The following is a 27,906-nucleotide window of genomic DNA, read 5'->3' on the forward strand; positions in this document are numbered from 1 at the left end:
TCAACTGTCTGTGGACTCAGGCTTTCAGTCTTTAGTGCTTGTTAGCCTGTGAAGACATTGTGTGTCGTTAGTGAACGTGTAATTATGATAATTTCAGTATTCTACAAAACTGTTTACCAAAGATTGGTTCTCTGCATACACCAGTGCATTATGTATTTGTTTGCATTGAAGTCTTCATGTATTTGGGATTTACCATGTACACACATAACACCTGGAAATTTGTAGGATTTGAAACTCGAGGAAGCTTAGCTTACCCACCTTTCATAGCGTTTACCAGAAGTTTTTTTAAAAAGATCCAGAAGTAAAGAACTATTTGTCAGCCAAACATTTTTTGAAAGGAGGTAGTGGGAGAATTATTGTTTGGTTTTATTCCAAGCCCAGCTTATAATTGGTGTGGGAATTGGGCAGGAAAATATTTCAACTACATTCTAGCACCTCTTTGGATTCATGAGGGCTTGACATTAGTATGTGCACTTAGTAAGCTAGTTCTTGTAAGCCATTTTAACAGGAATTGTTATATCTATTAATTGACTGCCAGTTTAATATTGTTGAATACGGCATAAACATCAAATTAGTGAATTACGTTAACTAAATGGATTAATGCTCCTGAAAAGTTATTTCATATCCTTATTTTGACAGTATTTAATGAGCTTCACTATGGGACAATGGGGCTTAATGCAGCAGCGTAAAGTGTTATCCAAGTCTGCACAGGCTAATCAGGGACAACACTTTCAGCCTAAACTGGATCTGCTAAGATTTCTTTAAACAAAAATACACTAGAAGCGGAAATTGTCGTCCCAAATTAGCCCATGCACGGAATAATCTTGGACGACACTATGCGTTTTCAGAAACCCCATTTTCTCAAAGTGAGGCTCAAATTTGCGCTGAATGTATCCTGTGTGTTTTCCAGATGAGGTCTGGCCTGCAGGTGCTGTTTATGCGGAGGTTCTGGCCCCTATGGTCCATGCCTGCCATATCCATAGCAGCCATGTACTTCGGATACCTCCACACCGTGGAGCTAGACAGGGAGGCATACGCCATGAGGGGTCAGAGTAACCTGTTCCGAGCTGATCATGAAAAACTGCAGAGAGTGGGAAATGGCCGTCAGTTGTGGACATAGACTTTCATTTGTGTGTGTACTTGTTGAACTGTTATCTAAACTTTTTCTTGTCTTGGAGCTATATGCTTGCAAGCATCTGTAATAAAGATGTTTAACTAACAATTTCTTTGATTATTGTACAAACATCAAAATACAAGCAGAGGTTGAAAGTCGGCCCCATTTCCAATGTAAACAAGTATACAATTTCCCAAATTACTTACTAAAACTCCCAATTGAAGGTTTCAAAGATGTTTTTTTGTTTTGTGTGTAAATAAAATGCAACATTATGTTAATTTCACGATCCAGCTCTATGGGTTGAACCTTGGTAAATATAATATTGAAAATATTTGTGAAGAATATTAAAATACAACAAAATTCTAATTGAAGTCAGAATGACATTATTTTTCCCAATTTAAAGGCCACAGCCCCATTGCCAAAATAGTTATAAAAACACTGACAAGATTCTTGTGGGTCAATTGAAGTTGACCTCATTGTCAATGAGTAGCCCTGTAATCATTGGCATACATGTCCAATAAATAATTAATTAATTGCTTTCATTAGCGTGCAAGTTAAGCTGGTTATAAACTGATGTGATAAGTTACAGACTCAATATTTAATGAAATAAGGTATAAAAGGCTTGCCTTGTATATATTACTTGCTTTTCATTTATTTGGTCATCTCACAATAGGCAAGTTTAAGTTCCTTAAGCTAAACTTTAGAAAATTCCTAACATTCCTTAAGCCTCTGGCAATGTTGTATAAAAATCAGATGTTTCCAACAAGTAAATATTGCTATAATGATTATCCTTAAACTATCAGAAAACAGTTGTTTTCTTATTGAACACAATTTGATTCTCAGTTCAACATAAGTTATAATGTACTTAAGCTTTGTGAATACCAGCCCAGGTTCATACTCGGTCAATAAAATCATTATTGCCTTAACATGTTATTTTATGTGGAAATATAAAAGGAACAAGGCTATTGTCAAGCAATATTATCCCCTACCGGCTCCACCATTGTCAGAAATTCCACCATTTTCAGATTTTTTGTTTGTTTTGTTTGCCATAGCAACCACAATTTTTGACGTAGGAACGACATGAAATGACGTGCATAATGTCCATATTGTCATCTATCCATGTTGCAAGTTTCATGAAAAAATATTAAGAACTTTTAAAGTTATTGCAGGATCCAGAAAACCACCATTTTCAGCAGTATTTCTAGTCTATTTGTTGCCATAGCAACCATAATTTTTGATGTAGGAACAAAATGAAATGACGTGCATAATGTCCATATTGCCATCTATCCATGTATTAATTTTCATGAAAAAATATTAAGAACTTTTAAAGTTATCGCAGGATCCAGAAAAGTGTGACAGACTCACAGACAGACGGACACACAGAGCGCAAACTATAAGTCCCCTCCGGTGAAATCGGTAGGGGACAATAATACAAGGCTAGTTTTGAATGTAAGTTTACTATGACAGTCATTAAAACCTTAATCAATTTATTCTTAATGTATATTTAAAGATGGACTAATTGTCACAACCTTTGATCTAAACAATTTCAAAATACATTCTAATCCGTCTATGCCAGAACTGAGACTACAGACAAGTTAAAATTCCAACTTCTTTCCCTGTTATTTTCTGAATAGTTCACTGCAATGGTTTTTGTACTTTAAATTAAAGTCACTTATAACAGTGTCCTTTATAACACTGGGGTTTGTGGAAGGGAAATACTACATAGTTTGCAAGAATAAAATTGAAACAAGAAGGCCAAGATGGCCCTAGTTCGCTCACATGAGGGGATTCGGTTCATTCAATCTTTACCAAATGTCAAACTTTACCTAGATATTGTCCAGACAAACCTCCAGTTCAAGTTTCATCATTATTTCATCTGCGAGTCATGATCAATGTACCTATGAAGTTTCATGATCCTAGGTGTAAGCATTCTAGAGTTATCATCCGGAAACCATTTTTCTAAGTTGAGTCACCGTGACCTTGACAGCCATTGTGTGAATACGTTTTTTGGCACTGTGACCTTGACCTGTGACCTTGTGACCTGAAAATAGGGGTCATCTGCGAGTCATGATAAATATACCTATGAAGTTTCATGAACCTAGGCATAAGCGTTATTGAGTTATCATCCAGAAACCATTTTACTATTTCAGGTTACAGTGACATTGACCTTTGACCTAGTGACCTGAAAATCAATAGGGGTCATCTTCGAGTCATGATCAATGTACCTCTGAAGTTTCATGATCCTAGGCCTAAGCGTTCTTGAGTTATCATTTGGAAACCATTTTACTATTTCGGGTCACCGTGACCTAGTGACCTGAAAATCAATAGGGGTCATCTACGAGTCATGATCAATCTACCTATAAAGTTTCATGATCCTAGGCCTAAGCGCTCTTGAGTTATCATCCGGAAACCATTTTACTATTTCGGGTCATCGTGACCTTGACCTTTGACCTAGTGACCTGAAAATCAATAGAGGTTATCTGCAAGTCATGATCAATGTATCTATGAAGTTTCATGATCCTAGGCATAAGCGTTCTTGAGTTATCATCAGAAAACCATTTTACTGCTTTGGGTCATCGTGACCTTTGACCTAGTGACCTGAAAATCAATAGGTGTCATCTGCGAGTCATGATCAATGTATCTATGAAGTTTTATGATCCTAGGCATAAGTGTCCTTGAGTTATCATCCGGAAACCATTTTACTATTTCAGGTCATCGTGACCTTGACCTAGTGACCTGAAAATCAATAGGGGTCATCTGCGAGTCATGATCAATGTACCTATAAAGTTTCATGATCCTTGGCATAAGCTTGAGTTATCATCCGGAAACCATCTGGTGGACCGACATGAGCAAAACAATATGCCCCCTCTTCTTCGAAAGGGGGGGGGGGGCATAATGACAAAACTGCCCCCCTCCCAGCAGCCATGTTATTCAACTGACCGGAACCATTTTGAACTCAAACTCTCGTATCAAGAAAACAAATGTTCTGAGCAAATTTCATGAAAATTGAACCAAAAATGTGACTTCTACTGTGTTCACGTTTTTACTATATGTACATATAGAGAAAAATGCCCCGCCCACTGGCAGCCATGTTTTTTCACCGATCCCGACCATTTTCAAACTCGTTCAAGATATCAATAAAACCAATGTTTTGACCAACTTTCATGATGATTGTGCAAAAATTGTTACTTCTAGAGTATTTACAAGGTTTCTTTATAGCCAAATAGGGAAAACTGCCACAATATATATATAGAGAAAAATGCCCCGCCCACTGGCGGCCATGTTTTTTCACCGATCTCAACCATTTTCGAACTCATCCGAGACATCAATTGAACAAATGTTTTGACCAATTTTCATGATGATTGGGCAGAAATTGTGACTTCTAAGAGTGTTTACAAGGTTTCTCTATAGCCAAATAAGGAAAACTGTCCCGCCCAATGGCGGCCATGTTTTTTAATGGATCGGAACCACTTTTGAACTCAACCAAGATATCATTAAGACAAACATTTGACAAGGTTACATGAAGACTGGGCATGAAATGTGACTTCTACAATGTTTACAAGGTTTTTCTTTTTTTTGACCTAGTGACCTAGTTTTTTGACCCGGCACAACCCAGTTTCGAACTCGGCCCAGATTTCATTGGGACAAAGCTTCTGACCAAGTTTCATGAAGATGGGACAAGAAATGTGGCCTCTAGAGTGTTTACAAGCAAATGTTAATGGACGGACGGACATACGACGGACAAAGACCGGTCACAAAAGCTCACCTGAGCAATCAGGTGAGCTAAAAAATGGGATATTTTATTTCAAATAGAAATGATAGTTTGGAAAGTCAAGCAGGTTACCTGCATTGAATATAAAATAGTTGTTTTGACACGAGCGGGGTCACTCTTGTTGGTAAACAGGAGGATGACTAGAATTACCATTGTTTCACTATTCAGAACTTTCGCTGAATGAGACAAAATTCCTGACCAAGTTAATCGCCCTGGCAAGCAAAGCACAAATTGTGATCTTTGGCAGGGGTGAAGTAAACATTGTGACCTCTGACAGTCAGGATGTAAACTTTCACCTATGCACCTTGTCCACGTGTACATGATCTTATTGTGGACAACATGTGGATTGCAATTTTTAGATCCATATACTAGTATTTCAAATTTAAATGAGAGATTGTGCAAAAGAACTTTGTAAACACAATGAACAGATAGATGAACAGTCAGCAATACAACCGTGAATGAGTTGGAAGCCACTCAACTTATATGTTGAATTGTAGGTTATAGTGAACATTTTGAGGCATTTGGCAAAACCCCATTGAATTCAAGTTAATTTTGAATGGAGAATATAATTGTTTATCTCATTTCATTATCATTACAATCTGTGTCCGGCTTCTTTTCGCTTGTGTGCTGTCACTCCAAGGAGAATGTCATAACTTTGGCATTAAGAGGTTAATGATTAGAAGTGGACTGAAAACAGAATTATCAATGATGGATAAACTAACAACACACATTTTTCTTCCTGAAGCCAAACAAGTTTAACAACCACATGCAAATCTCCAGTTTATTTCCAACACCAACCTTGTTAGGTAGTATAATTTAATAATATAATTTCATCTACATATATTTCAGCACAATTTATTGATCACAATGTGTGGACGGAATGCATTGGCAAGTGTTCCATAATCACAGCAAAATATCTGTAATATGAATATACAGAATGAGATTGACTGTTGCTCATTAATTAAAATAGTTTCAATATTCAACAGTTTGAAAGAACATGTTCAGTTCTCCTCACATATTTATGTTACTTCACTTATCCATATAGGTCAGTTTACATTTGACTCCTTTTCATTATTCAGTACAAGTCTAGCTGTAACTACCATTTATCAATATCACAAACAGAAATGGAAGAAGTCACATCAATCAATTGGAAGAAAATGTTACAAGGCATCACGATGTCGCTGTGAATTCATGCGCATGCAAGGCAAACATAGAACTCATCAAATTACACAGTATAAAATGAAGAAATATTTATTTAAAAAAAAAAACGCTAAAAAAAACGTAAGGAATAACATTCGCGATACTTTCATGTGTAATAAAGATTCAATGCAAAACCTCACGAGTTATTTAAAATTCACTAATTCAACACAAAAAATAACAGTGAAAGTAATTGATAATGTGCACTGATATACTGTTTTCTGGTCTTGAATGTTATACAGTAAATTATTCGTCCACACTAAATTTAAAATATGTTGAATGACTTATGATTTTGACTTCATAATATAATTAATCCTGAAACGTTCCCTGTGTTTAAATGTAACAAGAGGGCCAAGATGGTCCTAGTTCGCTCACCTGAGAGGAGTCGGTTCATTCAATCTTAACCAAATGTCAAACTTTACCTAGATATTGTCCAGACAAACATCCTGGTCAAGTTTCATCATTTTTTCATCTGCGAGTCATGATCAATGTACCTATGCAGTTTCATGATCCTAGGCGTAAGCATTCTAGAGTTATCATCCGGAAACCATTTTTCTAAGTTGAGTCACCGTGACCTTGACAGCCATTGTGTGAATACATTTTTTGGCACTGTGACCATGACCTTTGACCTAGTGACCTGATAATTAATAGGGGTCATCTACGAGTCATGATCAATATACCTATGAAGTTTCATGAACCTAGGCATAAGCGTTCTTGAGTTATCATCCAGAAACCATTTTACTATTTCAGGTCACCTTGACCTTTGACCTAGTGACCTGAAAATCAATAGGGGTCATCTGCGAGTCATGATCATTGTACCTATGTAGTTTCATGATCCTAGGCATAAGCGTTCTTGAGTTATCATCCAGAAACCATTTTACTATTTCAGGTCACCATGACCTTGACCTTTGACCAAGTGACCTGAAAATCAATAGGGGTCATCTTCGAGATATGATCAATGTACCTATTAAGTTTCATGATCCTAGGCATAAGCGTTCTTGAGTTATCATCTGGAAACCATTTTACAATTTTGGGTCACCATGACCTTGACCTTTGACCTAGTGACCTGAAAATCAATAGGGGTCATCTGCGAGTCATGATCAATGTACCTATAAAGTTTCATGATCCTAGGCCTAAGCGTTCTTGAGTTATCATCCGGAAACCATTTTCCAATTTTGGGTTATCGTGACCTTGACCTTTGACCTAGTGACCTGAAAATCAATAGAGGTTATCTGCGAGTCATGATCAATGTATCTATGAAGTTTCATGATCCTAGACATAAGCGTTCTTGAGTTATCATCAGAAAACCATTTTACTGCTTTGGGTCACCGTGACCTTGACCTTTGACCTAGTGACCTGAAAATCAATGGGGGTCATCTGCGAGTCATGATCAATGTATCTATGAAGTTTCATGATCCTAGGCATAAGTATTCTTGAGTTATCATCCGGAAACCATTTTACTATTTCAGGTCATCGTGACCTTGACCTTTGACCTAGTGACCTGAAAATCAATAGGGGTCATCTGCGAGTCATGATCAATGTACCTATGAAGTTTCATGATCCTTGGCATAAGCGCTGTTGAGTTATCATACGGAAACGATCTGGTGGAAGGACAGACCGACATAAGCAAAACGATATACCATCTCTTCTTCGAAAGGGGGGGGGGCATAATGAGAAAACTGCCCCCCTCCCAGCAGCCATGTTTTTCAAATGACCGGAACCATTTTTGAACTCAAACTCTCGTATCAAGGAAACAAATGTTCTGAGCAAATTTCATGAAAATTGGGCCAAAAATGTGACTTCTACTGTGTTCACGTTTTCACTATATACATATAGAGAAAAATGCCCCGCCAACAGGTGGCCATGTTTTTTCACCGATCCCGAATATTTTCAAACTCGTCCGAGATATCAATAAAACCAATGTTTTGACCAACTTTCATGATGATTGGGTAAAAAAAGTGACTTCTAGAGTGTTTTCAAGGTTTCTCTATAGCCAAAAAGGGGAAACTGCCACTATATACATATAGAGAACAAGATGTGTTTGTGAAACACAATGTCCCCCTATATGATGTTTGACCTTGTAGGATGACCTTGACCTTGTGAAGGATGACCTTGACTTTGACCTTTAACCACTCAAAATGTGCAGCTTCATGAGATACACATGCATGCCAAATATCAAGTTGCTATCTTCAATATTGCAAAAGTATTCATAAAATAAGCGATTTGGGCCACATATATTTGACCTCTGACCTTGAAGGATGACCTTGACCTTTCACCACTCAAAATGTGCAGCTCCATGAGATGCACATGCATGCCAAATATCAAGTTGCTATCTTCAATATTGCAAAAGTATTTATAAAATAAGCGATTTGGGCCACATATATTTGACCTATGACCTTGAAGGATGACCTTGACCTTTCACCACTCAAAATGTGCAGCTCCATGAGATACACATGCATGCCAAATATCAAGTTCCTATCTTCAATATTGCAAAAGTATTCATAAAATGAGCGATTTTGGCCACATATATTTGACCTCTGACCTTGAAGGATGACCTTGACCTTTCACCACTCAAAATGTGCAGCTTCATGAGATACACATGCATGCCAAATATGAAGTTGCTATCTTCAATATAGCAAAAGTTATTGCAAAATGTTAAAGTTGGCGCAAACAGACCAACAGACAGACCAACAGACAGGGCAAAAACAATATGTCCCCCACTACTATAGTGGGGGACATAAAAATGCCCCGCCCACTGGCGGCCATGTTTTTTCACCGATCTCGACCATTTTCGAACTCGTCCGAGACATCAATTGATCAAATGTTTTGACGATTTTTCATGATGATTGGGCAAAAATTGTGACTTCTAGAGTGTTTAAAAGGTTTCTCTATAGCCAAATAAGGAAAACTGCCCCGCCCACTGGCGGCCATGTTTTTCAACGCATCGGAACCACTTTTGAACTCAACCAAGATATCATTAAGACAAACATTTTGACAAAGTTACATGAAGATTGGGCATGAAATGTGACTTCTACAGTGTTTACAAGGTTTTTCTTTTTTTTGACCTAGTGACCTAGTTTTTGACCCGGCACAACCCAGTTTCGAACAAGGCCGAGATTTCATTGGGACAAAGCTTCTGACCAAATTTCATGAAGATGGGACAAGAAATGTGGCCTCTAGAGTGTTTACGAGCAAATGTTAACGGATGGACAGACATACGACGGACAAAGACCGGTCACTAAAGCTCACCTGAGCAATCAGGTGAGCTAAAAATGCAGTAGACAAACATTTTTTTTAATGTGTTGGTTTCTCTTGTGAAAATATTGTTGACCACTCGTGCATTCAAAACAATCATCTAAAAAAAGGCAATTATGTAAACTTAATATTAAAAGCACGTTTGTGACATGATTTTAAGGCACAAAAATGTAAAAAATAACAGAATGTAAGCTCAATGGTAAGTCAGTCTTGTACATTAATAATAATTAAATAAATAATACTCTCAAAAATACAAAATACTTAATATCCTAAATTAACAAAATCTATTTAAATTACAACCATGATATTTGATATTCAACACAAGGTGCAGCTACACCAGACCAGACACTGATTTGGGTTTGTTTAGGGAAAACTGGGCATAATGCATGAGCGTAAAGTGGCATCCCAGATTAGCTTGTGTAGTCCAATGGAATTTTTGGTTTAAAGGATGTCTCTAAACAAAAATCCAGTGCAGGCAGAAAGTGTTGTGCATGATAAGCCTGTGCAAACTCCACAGGCTAATCTGGGATGACACTTTTAGCACATGAATTGAGCCCAGTTTTCCCAGACTTAACACTGATTTCCCAACACCAAACCCTTGCTATCTGAATAGCAGTAGATTTCTAGAGCGCGCCCCCGACCTGTCTTCACTACGACGTATATCCATTGCCCCATGCTTCATGTGGTACAACCGATCCTTGAGATCATGTCGTTTCAACAGATCCTGGATGTAGGCACTATCATAGTCAGAATACTTGGACAGAGGGTCGTGGTAGCGGTCCTTCAGGCGACTGTTTTCCTTGCCGTACATATCAAAGGACACTTTCTTCTTGGGAGTGTCGCCGTCTTTTCTCTTTGTAAGGCAGGAGGACAGACCATCACCCGATAAATCTGCAACACAACCTTAATTGAATTAAAGGGAATCCACATTGAACACTAAGTTTAGACAGAATGTGTCTTCCCTTATGAGCCTGCGCGGACTGTAAAGGCTCATCTGTGATGACACATTAAGCACATGCATTAAGCCTATTTTCCTAGAACGAGGATAAATTGAATTAAAGTGAAAACACTTTAAACTCTAAAAAAAATCATTACACATTGGTTGAATGAAATATGTCCATAAATCATGCACAGATTTATTCTGAACTGGACTTGATTTTTGTTTACACTGGATTTAGAGAAGTCAGTTAGGGCTGGAATGGGAAAAATGCTTAATTTTATCACTGACTTAATACATAGGCTAAATACTACTTTTGCTCATTATGAGATGCGAATGGAACATAAGTGTAAAGTAATATCTTGCAAGAGGTGCATGTATAATCAACTGGGTTTTCATTTATTTGCATTTTTAAAATCAAAATCAATTCATGTAGGCTGAACATAAAAAGGTGAACAAGTTATGCTGCCAATGCCAAACATTTGCAAACAACTTGGTTACAATAACAGTTTACTGGTAATTGATAATTTACTGGCAGCAGATGCTTAGTAAAATCATTGGTGATCCAGGCATGCAGTGAATAGTCTCGGTTTCAGTTAACATCCTGTTTTAAATACTTGTAGCTGAAATCCATAAAGTGTCCTCCCAGATAAGCCTGTGAAGTCTGCACAGGCTTATCTGGGACAACACTTAACGCTCATGCATAAAGCTACATTTTCCAAGAGCGTGGCTTATTTTCAATAACCGGGCAAAACATTTTTACATATTATACATGTAGTTAACCAGTAAAGAACTTCATGCAATTGTTACAGGCTTGGCGAAATTGGAAAAAATCGCCGGTCATTTGGACAGGCATTTCAGAAAATGTGCAAGTCCGTAAAAAATTTAGCCAGACCGAAAAAACAACAACATAAAAACGACATATTGGATGATGACGAAATATGTAACAGCTAGGGCATCTAATTGGTCAAACTATATTTAACTGACCAATGATATCTGTTTAGGCATTATAACAACGTAAAATAAAGTATGAACAAGGATCGAAAACAAAATTGTGGTTAACTGACGCTAACTTGTACAATGTAAAATGATAACTTTTTTGGAGACCTAGTGCATGTTATAAAGATATCACAAGAACATTGTTTATATTGAATAAACAACATTTTTAAAGCCATTCTTCATAAAGAAATTCATATTTTAATGTCCTTATCTACTCGAAAAATATGTCAAAGCTATTAAGATCTTTTTTGTTAGAATGCAGTTGCCGATTTTGCTACTGAGTTTGAAGTAGGTGTTGTGTAACCAGTTGGATTTGGTAATTGTACGTAACAAACTTATTGCAAACATCAAAACAATGAGCGATTTCATTTTCATGATGTAGTAAGCGGTTTCCTCTTCGAATTTTCAACTTGGAAAAAAATAAGATTCGTTTGCATTTATTTCACATTTTGCTGGTCGCCAGGACCGACATTCTTGTTTAACCTGTTGGACCAAATAGAAATCTGCCGGTCAGGACCGGCAGACTGGCAATTTCACCAGGCCTGTTGTAATATGTGCTGAAAAACTAAAAACCATAAATTTAGGTGACTTACAGATTTATGCTTCATGCAAAGAGGGTGATTATTACCATAACTTGATGAGAACAACTTAATTGAACTTACCAGTTTCTCACAATAGGTAACACAAAAATAATGAAAAGCAGTAAGCAAATAAGCACAATTTAAATGACATCAAGCACTGTTTTTCAACGAAAAGTCAAATGAGGTAAACAATCATAGATCACAAACTGATGAACTAAATACAATTTCCTGAAGGAACAATTAATATGCAAAAGCACATGACAAATTTGTGAAAAATATCAACTCATCTAGGAACATTTAATATGCAAAGCACATTACAAACTTGTGAAAAATATAAACTCTTCAAGAAAGAATAAATATTAAAGCAATATCCAAGTCAGCTGTAAACGCGACACATTCCATTGTGAACAGGCACAGGGCCAGTTTGTAGGCCATTACTCCTTCCTATCCAAATGTGGTCTGAGAGGTTTTACACGCTGTATGGGAGACAGCAGGGCCTGGTTTTTACCTGACATGGCTGCCGCCCCATCTCCGAGCCGCAGCTTGTCCATGTCCATACACATCTTGTGTTCATAGTCCAGCAGTAATGCCTCAGCCCTGAATTGATGGAAATGGGGCTTAATGCATGTGCGTTACTCGTTGTCCCTGATAATTCTGTTCAGTCTGCACATGCTAATCAGGGACAACATTTTCTGCCTTGACTTAATTTTCCTTAAGAAGAAACCCCATTTAAACAAAATATATAATACAAGAAGAACTAGAAAGGGTAGTCCCTGATAAGCCTGCAAAGGCTAATCTGGGACATTTTACACGCATGCATTAAGTCCATTATTTTTGCAGATCGAGACGCATAACTCCTGGATTGCTTGAGTTGCATCATGGGAAAATGGGCCTAAGGACATATCTGAACAGTGTAGCTCCTCGCAGCTGACAGCATAGATACTGACAGAGCAAATGCATAATATCCAAATATCTGGGCTGTGAGAAAATTAGCCTTAAGACGTTCATGAACAGTAAAGTCTCAGATATGCCTCTACATCTGTCTTCTTGATGAGCAGTTGTAATGTGGTTATGACACCACAAAACTTTGCGTGATTTAACCCTTTACCACTTAGATACGTATTTTGACGCATTTGTAGTCCCTTGGAAAGTTATATTTAATTTGAGACCTTTCTTACTAGATTCAAGTTTTTATGGCTTTATTTCAAAGCCTAAGATACTGATGAGCAGCAAACAGCATATAAACTGAACAGACTGTGAGTTAATTGCAGGCTGTCCTGGTTTAAAGCTGTTTGCACAAAGCCATTCACATTGCTTCTGAGGGGAAAAGGGATAATACACATTTTCATACAGCACGCTTTGTATTATTCATACAACTGAAAAAAAATCCCAACATGTGTGTCAATTTTTTCCCCAAAGATTTCTACACAATTCAGAAATTGAAATGTTATCTTTGAAATTATAACACTATTCAGACATGATTGTCAAAATTTGAGGAAACAAGAGCTGTCTCCATCGGAAGACATATGCGCCCAAAAAATGCTTTTTCGAAACCTAAACGCATTTTTCAAAAACTAAACGCAAAAGTGCGACGGACAGACGGACGGACAGACAGTGCGACTGCTATATGCCACCCTACCGAGGGCATAAAAAAGTTAAGTTTTGATATAGGATAATAACAATCCAACATGCACAACTTCGTAACATAAGGTAAAAAACTCAATTTTCCAATTATTCAAGGGCCGTAACTCAGGAGTGTCTAAGTCAATATGGCTGATTATCGAACTTGACCTTGATCTTATGACCTTACACATTTTCATGAAGTGTGGCGGAGATCCTATGAAATTTGCTTGAGTTATTGAGCGGAAACGAGAACAAGAGCTCTCAGAGGACAGTGCGCTCGACTATTCGAGTGCTTGACAGTATAACGTAAGCCATCATGGGGTAATTGTTCAAATTATTCAATAAGGTCAAGGTAATAGTTCAGGTATATTTTCCACAATCTATTGAACATTTTATTTCAAGTTTGATAGCAAACGCTTGGGTGGGAAGTTTGCATGGTCCTTCAAAAATAAAGTAAATAAATAAAAAAGGAAAAAAAAAAAAATTTTTTTTGGGGGGATAGGGGGTTGAGAGGGGGGTATAATGTGGGTGTGGTCTTTTATTAGATGATCTTTCAAAAATAAAAAAAGAGAAAAAAAAAATTGGGGGGAGAGGGGGGGGGGGGGGGGGGGGGGCAGGGATTCTGGGTTGGGGCATGGGGTATTGTTTGGGTGGAATCCATTGTGGTATTCAGGTAAGTGTTGCTTTGTCAAAGTATTAATAAAATCTGATCATAAATAAAGAATTTATGGCAATGTAACTAAAGTAATATGCATATTGTAAATGGAAAAAGGGCCATAATTTTTACAAAATGCTTGATACAGTTGTCTGCGCTTGTTTTTAGATTGGGGTCATGTTGGTAAAGAAGTTTGCAAAATATGAAAGCAATATGTCAAAGGACATTGAAAATATTTGAGGTGGTACGAAAACTTTAACATTTGCACGCTTACGCTGACGCTCATGCCGGGATGAGTTGGATAGCTCCACTATATATATTTCATATATAATAGTCGAGCTAAAAAACGCAATTTTTCTATGATTCAAGAGCCGTAACTCAAGTGTCTGCGTCAATTTGACTGATTATTGAACTTGACCTAGATATTATTGCCTTACACATTTTAATGAAGTGTGGCGAAAATCCTATAACATTTGCTCGAGTTATTGAGCGGAAACGATAAAAAAAATTCTCGATGATCCAAGGGCTGTAACTCAGGAGTGTCTTGGTCAATTTGGCAAATTATCAAACTTGACCTAGATGTTATTGCCTTTCACATTTTCATGAAGTTTGGTGAGGATCTGATGCCAATTGCTTGAGTTATTGAGCGGAAACGAGAAAAAACATTTTTTTTCGATGATTCAAGGGCTGTAACTCAGGAGTGTCTGGGTCGATTTGGCAGATTATCGAATTTGACCTAGATGTTATTGCCTTGCACATTTTCATGAAGTGTGGCATAGATTCTATGACATTTGCTAGAGTTATTGAGCAGAAAAGAGAGAAAAAAACATTTTACGATGATTCAAATGCCGTAACTCACGAGTGTCTGGGTGAATTCGGCCGATTATCAAACTAGACTTAGATGGTATTGCCTTACACATTTTTATGACGTTTGGTGAAGATCTGATGAAAATTGCTCGAGTTATTGAGCAGAAACAAGAAAAAAAAACAATTTTACCATAATTCAAGGGCCGTAACTCAAGAGTGTCTGGGTCAATTTGGCTGATTATCGAACTTGATCTAGATGTTATTGCCTTACACATTTTCATGTAGTTTGGTGAAGATCTGATGACAATTGCTTGACTTATTGAGCAGAATCTTATCCGGACGGACTAACTGACTAACTAACAGACAGTGCGATTTTAATGCCCCCAGATCATAGGTTCTGGGGGCATAAAAACAACACCACTTTCAATTCTTAATATTCAGATGTTGTTGTTTTTTTATAATACTTGTTTTAAATGACTTCCAATTGAATTTATAATATTTTAAGATATATTTTCACATCTGTGCTCATTGACGTTTGGAGCTGGCAACAGAAATTTAAGTTTGCAATTAACCCATGTGTTGAAATTTGATTTAAATTATCTCGTGCATAATGATATTATAATCACACAAACAATACCTAGAATATTTCTCTTCCGCCAGTTTCTCTCGTACTGACGCACATTTCTCCTTGTCTTCAACCAACTTTTCACGGATGTTCAGTTCCTTCTCACGACCTAAAAATACATTTTAATATGTAAATTTAAAATTGAAAGGATGAACAAATTCAGCATCAATAAATTGTTTTCCTTTTAATTACCAATTTAGATTTTATGAAGTCATTTATATGTCTAAATTTAACTTACATCAACATTTCATGTGCAGCCCTTTTCTTAATATTGTCAACATATTATTTTACACAGATATGGTTGTTTAATTGACTTATTGAAAAATTATGAAATTAATTCTTAATTTAACTAATCCATTTTAAGTATTTTAAACTGATCATACAATTCCTTAAATATTCAGGGTTCCGGCTAGCTTAAAAAAGTTGTCGCCACTTAATTTCCCCACTTAAAAAAGTTGTCGCCATTATCTGAATAATCAAATCATTATTCATAATAAAAATGCATCATGAATAAGGTCAGGCAGTGTAATAAGATTCTGAAATAAATATGTATACAATTGCCTCTTAGTTTACTCTAGCTCTCCAAAGGTCAGCATTGTTTTGGAATGAAAGGACACATGTCCCAAAATGCAATTGTATGCCCTTTGTTTCAATGTTTTGAATTAAATACCTACCTGTGGCAAATAAATTGTTGCAAAATAATAACTGGTCAGAAGATTAAAAATCAATATTGTGAAACGGAAAACTGAGGCAAAAGATAAGCTATTATTTTCACACCTGCTCTTGCAGCGACAATAGGCCAAATAATGATATGATAATAAACAAATCTATAGGGGCACGTTTGCACTGGCTTAATCAGCTCCAGTAATTGACTGCCATTAAATTGTTAATTGGCTTCTCTTTTGTCTATTAAGTAAAAGGTACGAAAAGAAAACAATGTTTTGAAAAATATCCACCACTGACAAAAAGCAATCAACAGCCGGAACCCTGATATTTCCAGATTTTTGTTCAAACTTCATGACGGGATTGAACAAATATTTTCCCTGTTTTCCACAGGTGGTCAAGTGAGTTTTTTTTAAGGACCACTCTCCTGTTGCACAATTAATAACATATCTATAGCAACAACTAAATGACCAAAGCTTTCCAAAAATCGGTCTTAATTCATGTGCGTTTAGTATCATCCAAGATAAGCCTTTGCAGAAGCACATGCTAACCTGGGACAATACTTCACATGCTAACCTGGGAAAATACTTCACATGCTAAACTGGGACAATACTTCACATGCTAACCTGGGACAATACTTTCTGCTTTTATGGAACTTTTCGTTGAATGGAAGTTTCTTCTTTACCAAAGTCCAGTATATGGCAAAAGTTTTGTCCCTGATAAGCCTGTGTGGACTGAACAACATCTAAATTTAATCATTATTCATTCATCTCCAACCAAGGTTCAACTATACTAATGTTCCAGTTTTCTCTATCTGTAAGGCACTACTATACTCACGTACCAGCTCTCTATTCATTCATCCTCCGCAAAGGTACTACTAAACCAGCAATTTTTTCCCCTCTCCATAAAGTACCAGAAAACGGCACGTACCCAATGAGAAAAAAACTAAAAATTTCACAATTGCTGTCCAAATAGACCCAATGGACAGTTTCAAAAAATAAAATTAATTTCCCTATGCAGAAAATACAATTTTGACAACTTGAAAACACTTAGTTATCAATTTTGTGTAAACAACAAATAAAATATACCAATTTCCCAATATTAAGATTTCCGCATGCAAAATTTTTCCAATTTCTGTTTTTGTCCCTATTTGGCTGGTACCAGTACTTTTCCCAATTGGGCAAAAAAAAATCACTGCACACTAAAGCTCCAGTTTTGTAAGCAGGGATCATATTTTTCCGCAACATCAATTGGTCTGGATTTAAATGGGGAAAAAGTGTCCGAAAATTTATATCCGAAATCATGACAAATTACGTTAAAATATATACCATTGATTTTGCCATTCATGAAGGTGGTATGATAAATGTACAAGTTAAATTCCCTTAGGCATTTTTTTTAACAGAACATGCGAGTTTTCTCAATTGGTTTTATCATTTGCTATTTCATTGTTGTTTTGTGTCACTGTGTGATGTTTTATCTGACTTTTTTTAATCGTTGTCAATATTATTAATCTTTGTAAGTCTATACCGATGTTTTAAATAGTTGACTCGATAATTGCTTACAAACATGCACTTAACCAAACAAATGTATGTGCGTAGATTGGCTACTGACAATAACAAAACCAAATAGTTAAGAAATAATTTGTGTACGTTATAGTTTGTTGTCGAATAACCCACTGCCAAAGTTAAGACGCGTAGGGATTAAACCACGCATCGAAACTTCCGGTCGTGGGTTATTCGACAACAAACAATAAAGTAAATGAATTCTTTTTATTCTAACACGATTTTTACTAAAGATTTATACAAAGCACATTATTTTTCTTGTGTACTATTTTATGTGAAGCTCCGCCCATAATAATAATTTTCTGCTATTTTGTCGATCAGATCCGCGACTTTCATTCATTTATTGCCGTATTATTATGCTTGTGGAAAATGTATCGGCATGTTTTGTTTAGTTACAGCGCGTGCTTTCAGTGTATAAGGTCTGCCCACAATTATTGCAGAATATTCGATTTTCTTCTTTGTTATATATGAAAGTTTACTTTATCATGCATGAAAGGCACAATTTCAACGAGGATAACTATGCATAGATAACATCGAGGTTTTCATCTCCGAAGTAACTGTCAACGATTTTATCGCCAACGAGTACACATTACAGACCGCTTAGTGTGCTAGGTATAAGCCATTGAAATTATCGACTGATATTGACACGCGGTTATTCACGCAAGACTAATACACAACCGGGTGAATCTTCGCTGCTTGGGGTCATACTCTTATACTAGTCGGCTGACGTGCAATAAACTGGTCCTGACCGGTTTAGAGACTGCAGCGAATGGTTTATCACACCTTATTGAGATAAGAACGTAATTAGGGTGTGTTAGCATGTGCACTGTGTTATTGATTTCATGACACTGGAATTTTAGCAAACAGAATCGGACCGACTGTTTGGGACAGTGCCCCAGATAATTATTTAGGAAATAGGGTTTTCACCCATTGATTTTGAAAAATAGGGTGATTTCATTCTTGAAATAGGGTGAACTGAGTTATTAAAATGCATACCTTAAAATCATTACTGCTATACTTCTGATGAAGCTGCACACTTGTATTGATTCAATACAACGGTAAACTTTCTTATTTAACTTAAATAAACTGATGTTTCATAACATATTTAATCCTTGAAACTTTCCATAATTTAAACTTAAAACAATGATGTTAACTGACATTTGTGTAACTGTCAAACATATAATCAAAATCGATCAAATGAATGTTTCGGCACTTATTGACTCTTGCTTTCTTGGTTCAAACAAGTTTGCGATCGCCTGATATTTTTGCGCAACAATCGCGGACGTCCTCGACCTCTCTTTGAAATTGTTATTTGGCATAGTAATAGAAACTGAAATTACAGACGCTTTACAAATACATGCACAATGAGCAACGGATTAAGTCAGATTGAAAACGGATGTATGTTGTCGTAAATGATTTGGTCAGACACTTTATTTAACTATGAAATTTAGTCTGCAGAGCGTTTGAATAATTGTAGCTGTTTTCCTTCTCCGTCATCCTGGTGCTTGCTGAATGAAAGAGTCGCCGCGTTACGATAATAATTCCAAAAAAAAAAAACCAAAATGAGCAAAGCATTTTAGCATTTTCCGATCGAAGCTATTGTATCGTACGCATCAAATTTGAAGAATTTGCGTAAACGTCAATTTGGTTGCGTTACCAATACGCATGATATTTTATTTCTTTGCGTTTTTAAACATTTTAATAGGGTGAAAGACGCAGATACGCAGCTTATCTGGGGCACTGTTTGGATTTTCAATCGGTCTTTCATGACCCCAATCGGTCTAGGACCGACAAAACCGGAAAAAAAAGATCCCTGTCTGTAAGGCACTATTATACTCACATTCCAGCTCTCTATTCATTCATCCTCAACCAAGGTACTAATATACTCACGGTCCAGTTCTTCCTGTTTGTAAGGCACTACTATACACACGTTCAAGTTCTCTCTTCATTCATCCTCAACCAAGGTACTACTATACTAATGCTCCAGCTCTCTCTATTTGTAAGGTACAAACTGTTATTTATCCCAAACCAAGGTACTACCTAACTAACATCTAACATGTTGGTCTTTTTGTTATTTATCCCCAACAAAGGTGATTTTTTTTGCCCAAAATTACAGCCTCTTACAGGCTGTTTCCAAATTGAAAAAAGGAGAAAAAGGCTGTTTTTTCCCAAAAATCTTACCAAAATTTCCCCAAAAATATAACAAAATTTTCAAATAAACTCAATAATTGGTTTATTGAGTTTATTATAAAGCAACTTAAATCTCTAGCACTTATAATATAAATTTTAGAAAGCATGCATTTATAAATATTGGTAAACTGTAATTTATAATCAGATTATTATATAAATGTTTATTTTTTCCCAATTGCATGGACTATCGCGCTTTTTTACTAAATCCAAAAGGCACAGGCTGTAAAATAAAAAGCGAAAAAAAATCACTGAATGTTTCAGGTCTCTTTGTTATTTATCCCCAACCAAGGTACTACCTCACTAACGTTCCAGTTCTCTCTATCCCCAACCAAGAGTTTTACTATACTTACGTTCCAATTCTCTCTGTTTGTCTTCCAGGTCCCGTTCCCGGTCTCGTAACTTCGTCTCCCATGCCCGGAGCTCCCCCGCACCCTGCTGCTGCCAGGACAGCTTCCTCTCCATACGGGACCGCCTCCCGGAAACAATGGGGTCCGCTAACAGCTCCTCAATACTTGGTCTCTGAGACACCTGGTTGTTAATAGGGGACAATAAAAGGATTAGAGATGGTAAGTTTAGCCAGGCAGAGCTTAAATAGCTTATTATATTGTCTTATTATAGAACTTACATCGTTTGTTTAAGATTGTCTGGAAAAATTGTCTCATATTGGGATATCAAGACAAACAGCCCAAAAGTGGGACGTCTGGTATGTATGCTTAAGTAGTTACAGAGTTATATAGATAGTGCACGTCTACGCAGAAAATGGGCATAATCTTTATACATTGCAGGTCAGAGTTATGAAACTTGGTCAGCGAATTGCTGACTGCACAGGCTAATGTGGGACACATGGACTGCATAGGCTAATGTGGGACACATTACCCATACCCATTAAGCTCAGTTTATCTAGAACGCGGCTCATATACTAATGCTATTGTTTTATATAATTATGTATGTGTCACAAAGAATTTTCTAAAGATTTCATTAAGTTAGAGGCATAACCAAACCTCAACATGGAGCATTTTGGAGATGACATTGTTTAGATCATCAGAGAGGCAAGCAGGTATACGACTGAAGTCACCCAGGCGTATCTTCCTGTTAAGTTCAGTCTGGTTGGAGGCGGTGAAGGGAGGGTGGAGGGCACACAGCTCATACAGCACACAGCCCATAGACCAGATGTCACTCTTCTCATTGTATGATTGATTGTTGACGAGTTCCTTAAAGTATACAATTATTTATTGAGTAACCTTATTAATATACGATTGTCCACAAGTTTCTAACAAGTATAAAATTGTTCACAAGTTCCTAACGAGTATATGCTTGTTCACAAGTTCCAAACAAGTATGTGAGTGTTCACATTTCATATGTGATTTAGGTAATGAAGGAACATCGAACATGGCAAAAGCCAGTCGGAAATTGCCGATGAACAATTAAAAATGCCGACGGTGAAATGCAAGATAGTCAGACTTACTGGCCGGTACTTTTTGCTTTCAAAATTGTAACCCACTTGCAGTTTTCTTAACATAATTTCATGGTTACCGGTTCATATTTCCGCACATTAAAAATTCATTTTCGTCTAATCTCGTGAGAAGTACACTGCAGCATCAACATATTCCAATAATTATTCCAAACATTAACAGAGCATCTTGAATTGACGCAGAATGACATACAGCTAAACTATTGGTTTGCAAAAGTAGTCTTTTTTGTTGCGTTGCACTCAAGTCGCAAATATTCCACATGGCAGACAATCAAAAGAAATTACCTTGCACAGCGAAAATGACAAGTAAATATCTAATTAAGGATGGAATCATATCATAAGTATGCATTTATAAAAAGCCTAGCTCATTCAACGATGGAGAATAAGTTTTAGATACAATTTACAAATGTTCATAAAAAACAAAAGACGTGTTTGTCAGCAACACAATTCCCCCTTATGCGCCGCTTTTATTTTATTTTTTGACCGTTGACCTTGAAGGATGACCTTGACCTTTCACCACTCAAAATGTGCAGATCCATGAGATACACATGCATGCCAAATATCAAGTTGCTATCATCAATATTGCAAAAGTTATGACCAAGGTAAAAGTTTTGGGACACACACAATGAATGACCGACTGACTGACACAGTGACAGACAGACAGGCCAAAACGGAATACCCCCGATCTTTTGATCCGGGGGCATAAACAAATATGTATTGACTTTCACAGAAATAGTCTTTTTGGAGTAATTTGTAATTTGTAGTTTATTCTACTTGCAAAAAATACTTCTTACAGGATAATCCTTCAAAAATGGAAACAGACAAACATTATTTGATTTATATGTTCCTGGATCTGTGTATAATAGGATTCATGTGCATATACTGCTATATTATGTTTGTCACTCAATACAGTTTACTGTAATGTTAGTGAAATTGAAGATATTTAAAGGTAAATGTATAAAATAATAAATATATACCTATTAATCTTTTTTAAATACATCAATAACACTCAATTATACATTTTCATATGTGTAAATATTTCCCCCAAATTAAAAAATATGCTTAATTTATTTCTTTAAATCAGGCTGTTCACACTATTATTGCCGATTCTTAAATCAACCACACGCTAAAATGCCCTTTTTTAATTTACTATGCAATGTCCCTCCTAGATAAACACTTAAAATTGAGGCCTGTAAATTATTTCTCCTTGTAGTCCTGTTTGGCCTGTAAATTGTGACAGTCTTTTGCTATGTCTGCATAGGCATTAGCGAAGCTGGTCTTGTGTCAAAACTTACGGGGCTCATATAATAAGGTGTTCCCACATAGGTATTCGCAAAGCTGGTCTCGTGGTGCAGTACCCTGGCGAGCCCAAAGTCTCCCAGCTTGACATTCCTGTCCGTGTCAAGGAACACATTGGCCGGCTTCATGTCTCGATGCAGCACAGCGCGCCCATTCTTGCGCTGGTGACACTCCTGTAGAGCCTGAGTCAGCTGAATCAGTATCTTCCAGATGAACTCCTCATCCAGGTATTGCCTACAAACACACAGACATGGTCAGCATAAGCACAGAATAAGAGTTGGCTTTCAGGAGTAATTAAGCCTCGTTCTGAGAAAACTGGGCTTAATGCATCCGCGTAAAGTTTCATCCCAAATTAGCCCGTGCTGACTGCTATTAAAATTTTAGCATCAAACTATGCCCTATGTATACTCCAATTTATGGCTATTCCAATCTATACAACGTTTACATGTATTGACAAAGCCATTCTTGAGTTAAATAATAAACATCCTATTTATCCTCCAATTGAGCCTCGTTCCTGGTAAACTAGGCTTGATGAAAGACTAAGTGTTTAACCCTTTGCATGCTGGGAAATTTGTCGTCTGCTAAAATGTCATCTGCTGTATTTCTTAAATTAGCATTTTATTCGATTTTTTTTCAAAGAATACTATCAGAATAGCAAACAGTTTGGATCCTGATGAGACGCCACGTTCTGTGGCGTCTCATCTGGATCCAAACTGTTTGCAAAGGCCTTCAAAATTCCGTTCCAGCACTGAAAGAGTTAAAGTGTCCACCCAGATTAGCCTATGCAGTGCTCAACAGCTAATCAGAAAGCACTTTTAGCCTAGACTGGATTTTTGTTTTGAAGATACCACTTTTAAAAGGAAAACTCCACGACGTGGAATGTGTGTCCCTTATTAGTCTGCGTGGTCTGCACACTGCCACAGGCTAATTATAGTAATATGGGACAACACTGTATGCACATGCAAAAAGCGAAATTTCCCCAGAGCAAGGCTCAAATCCAAACATTTTAAAACCATGACATACAGAATAGAGAATACCACTATCATTGTTTGCCAAAACCTCAAGTCCATAACAAGCAAGTTGAATGTGGGGTAATTAAAGAGGGTCATTGTTTTGGTGATTTTAACTGGAACTTGTACAATTTCAGGGCCCTCACACTACTTTGGGGGAAGGGGTCCGCAGCCCTTAGGAGGGGGAATTTTAGCGGCGTTTCCCATTTGCGGGATTTTTTTACTTACTCTCTCGATATTACATTTGTACATGTTTGCACTATATTCATTGCATTTTTCATAATTTAGTATGTTTGAAAGATTAAATTGAAATAGAATTGATATATAATAATCATGAGACACATCTTTCTATTTAAAAAATTTTCTATTTCCCCAAAAGGGGAAAAAAGTATACTTTTCAGGTGGGGGACTGCCACCAAAATTCGGTGGCAGATTTGATAGATTGAGGGCCCTGAATTTGACTGGCCATTGTCTAAGGTCTGAGAATATGTGTTCAGGCAGACATTATAGCGGTTATTTGGTCATATTTCCAATTGCAACAAGAAATGTGTTTGTCAGAAACACAATGCCACCTATTGCGCCGCTTTGATTTGTTTTGTGACCTTTGACCTTGAAGGATGACCTTGACCTGTCACCACTCAAAATGTGCAGCTCCATGAGATACACATGCATGCCAATTATCAAGTTGCTATGTTCAATATTTCAAAAGTTATCGCAAAACTTTAACCAAGGTTAAAGTTTTGGGACACACACAATGAATGACAGACAGACAGACAGGCCAAAAACAATATAACCCCGATCTTTCGATCAGGGGCATAAAAAGTATCTTTTCCCAAAGGCAGTACCATAATTCTAAACTGATGGTTTTACTTTCACCTGTTTGAAAAACAACCTATCAATGTGTAGAATTTAATTGTTTTAAAGTTTGAATATCCATTTCATCGAGGCTTAGGAATTTCTATTTTATACAGGTATAATTGATAATTGTTCAAAAAGTATAAATTAAACATTAGTATTTTTTTCATTTTTCCACAAAATTTTTGTATATTGAAAAGTAAATTCCTTATTTCAAGTGTATAGGTCACATTCCCATAATGGTGAGACAAAGCCTTGGTTTGTCAGACACCAACATTTCAGTTATGACCTATAAGTTTTTAATCATAGTATTTATATTGATGTTCTGTCAAGTGCAGAACAGGTTACCCGTCACGTTTGTGTTTAGCAATGATGGTGGCGAGGTCTCCCCCCTTGCAGTACTCCATGATGATGTAGATGGTGGTCCTGGCACGGTCGATGATCCTGTCATAGTACTTGACGATGTACGGACTGCGCAACTCCCTCAGCAGGTTCACTTCAGAGACCAGCATCTGCTTCTCAGTCTCTGACATGGCTCCATAGTCGAGCTCCTTCCACACCAAAACCTGCATGGGAATCAAATGTATGGTACCTCTGTATAAACTGATACAGGAAATATTGCAGAGACACCAAACATGTAATGATAATAATTAAATGATGGGTTACCAAATAAAGTTAAGCATCAGAAAAACAAAACAGTTGTTAACAAATTTAGCTAATCTTTCAAGACACTTTAAATGATAAAAATGATATTTGTTTCATGCCTAGTCTAGTCAAGATAGTCAATAATATAACATTATTTAAAACATTATACCAGGATTATAATATATACCCGAAACTATGAGTATGTTAATTGTTTATTACAACTCCGGGCTTTCACAATACTTTTGAAAGTAAAACAATATCTGGAAATAATTGATAATTATCGTCAGTACATGTACAAGCATGATTAGGCAAAATGATCATTTGCAACTCATTCAATGGACAGTGAAGGTCAAATAATTTAGACAGTGACTTGCTTACCTTTCCATCTCTTTTTCTTTTGATCTTTTTGCATGTGCCATACGATCCTGTTCCAATAGTGGAAATCACTTCAAAATCATCAAGAGCAGTCTTTGACCTTAAAAGTACAACCAAAGATGAACATATAAATGTCTTAAAAAAAATCAACAATAATCTATTATTTTGGCTCAATGGGTCATTGTCGACCTGAAATGGCCCAAAAGTCGCGGGGTGACCAGGAGGACCTGATCCTTCAGGCCTTTTCCGCCCTATGCCACGGGTCAGAATATCGGCCCCATTCCCAATGCAAATCTGGTTGTTGTTTTTTCCCAATTAAAAAAACAACAACAATAAAATAAAAAAATAAAAAAAATTAAACCTTTAAATATATAAGTTAACCTGATCATGTGTAGAAAACAGAAAAATATTGCAAAATTAAATTATCTGTTGCCTTGAATTTGTTTTAAAAACAGTAAAATATGTTAAATTGATTATTTAAGAAGTCCTTATTTTCCCCAAAATCTGGCGTTTCGCGCGATTTTTTTCCCCTCAAATAAGGCCAGGCCCTTTCCCCAAAATCAGATAAAAAAAATCATAATATTTTGTAAAATTTTAATAATATGTTATCAAAATAGTCGTTATTTACCACTGTCCAGTTAACGGCTTCTTTGAAATATAAGAAACACTATTTACTACGATTATTTTTCCCAATTGAGCCAGTTTTGCAATTAATTTTTCCCCAAAATGGGTTTTTTCACAACACGAAATTCCCAAAATTTCAGTGTGGCGTTTTCCCATAATGGAGTGGAAAAGGCCTGTTCTTGTCACCCTTGGGTGACTTCAACCCGACGCTAGTCACCCCAGGTGACATGAAGCCTATTGTAGTCACCTGGGGGTGACATGAAGCCGATTCTTGTCACCCGGGGATGACTTCAAGCCGATTCTAGTCACCATCAAAATCAGCATAAATTCACCCCCGGCAACAATTTTACTTTTTCAACAAAAAATACATGATTTGGTCATGAGAAATTTAAAAATAACTTCACTGGCCACACAAAAAATATGTAAATCCGACAAGGAGAGGCTCTTCATACTTTTCTAGATAGCCAGGGTGTCATGAATCGGCTTCTAGTCACCCCCTGGTGACTTGTGGGCCATTTCAGGTCGACAATGACCCAGTCAGCATTATTTTGCCATACTGTTTATCTATATTAACAATGTTTTGTAAGTATAACAAGAAAACTACAGTCAAAGAGCCATGAAGTTGGCAGCCAATTGTCAGAAGGATCTGAGTGGGGACCCTATGCAGACTGTTTGAGACACGAGACAACAGGACCCCTTTAGTTACTAATTTTAAGTGAGCACCATTTCCATGATTACTTCTTTGACAAAGCTAAAAAGACCACCAGACAAAGTCTCAATTTTGGTGCATGTTGTGACAAATATTTATCACAATGCAGTGGTAAATAAAAATAATGTATGCCGTTGAACACAACTGTAAAATCAATATTCTTCTCTGCTGAGGAAGCAAATACTTATTTCACAACATCAAGATTCATAAAAATATAATAACAATGTTACAATATTGAACAAACATACTTACGACTGAAAAGATCTTGCTGACGATGACCTATGCACAGAAGTTGGTCTTATTTTTTCACTTAAACCAACCTCCTCCATGTCTGTATTTGCATTTGTGACATGTAATTTGTTTTCAAGTCCACTGACTTTGCTATTTGAGCCTGTTTCCATTGTTAAAGACATAAATTATTTGTGAAATATGATATTCAATACTATTGTGTTTAAGTTTAACTTGAAGCCCTTTTTAATTGCTCATAAAATAAATCAGTATAAAATATAAAGTTTCCAATAAACTCAAAATATTGAGATAAAACACTTGTTTTTCAATAATGCTCTTATTTTAAAACTGTGCCCAAGTCGTTTTAAGTTATCTTGAAAGAGATAACCAATAATGTCATTTTGTGTAAGGTGGCGAATGCTGAAATGGCATGACAGGACATGTTGATTGTTGTGTATTGATCTATTTTTAGACCAAGTAAACAACTGCAAGAAACATGTTGAATCTTGACTTGCAGAAACTTATATTCATTAAACGATAGCAAACTAAAATAAAATGCTTCTTAATGTACATTTACTGACAATGTATGGGACAAAAACCATTACCGATTGTCCATTTCGCGTCAAAAACGTGTATCGCTGTTCAAGAAAACCTGCTTCTCTTTGAATTTACCGCAAAATGTGTAACAGTCGTTGATTGGATATCTTTGT

The 27,906-nt window shown here is 36.6% G+C and overlaps 1 protein-coding gene across 11 annotated transcripts; it reads right to left on the minus strand.

The window, feature by feature from the left end:
• Positions 1 to 1,791: 1,791 nt before the first annotated feature.
• LOC127873713 (serine/threonine-protein kinase Nek2-like) lies at positions 1,792 to 27,899 on the minus strand. Of its 11 annotated transcripts, none has more exons than XR_008046344.1 (10): positions 27,221 to 27,653; positions 25,639 to 25,735; positions 24,964 to 25,181; positions 22,747 to 22,984; positions 20,982 to 21,191; positions 20,331 to 20,508; positions 15,578 to 15,674; positions 12,364 to 12,452; positions 7,419 to 10,229; positions 1,792 to 3,697 (listed from the first exon to the last, which is right to left on the minus strand). XR_008046344.1 is itself a non-coding variant. In XM_052417669.1 (9 exons), exons 1-9 carry the CDS (start codon positions 27,810 to 27,812, stop codon positions 9,940 to 9,942), a joined length of 1,428 nt encoding a protein of 475 aa, XP_052273629.1. In that variant the 5' UTR covers positions 27,813 to 27,899; the 3' UTR covers positions 5,654 to 9,939. The 11 variants fall into 11 exon arrangements, 2 of the variants coding, with proteins under 2 accessions (XP_052273629.1, XP_052273628.1); XR_008046339.1 differs by lacking the exon at positions 1,792 to 3,697 and having other exon boundaries at positions 5,654 to 8,326; positions 8,619 to 10,229; XR_008046338.1 differs by lacking the exon at positions 1,792 to 3,697 and having other exon boundaries at positions 5,654 to 8,333; positions 8,480 to 10,229.
• Between the last annotated feature and the right edge of the window lie 7 nt (positions 27,900 to 27,906).

This window comes from Dreissena polymorpha, chromosome 3 (genome assembly GCF_020536995.1).
Source record: "Dreissena polymorpha isolate Duluth1 chromosome 3, UMN_Dpol_1.0, whole genome shotgun sequence".
NCBI classification, from domain to species: Eukaryota; Metazoa; Mollusca; class Bivalvia; order Myida; family Dreissenidae; genus Dreissena; species Dreissena polymorpha.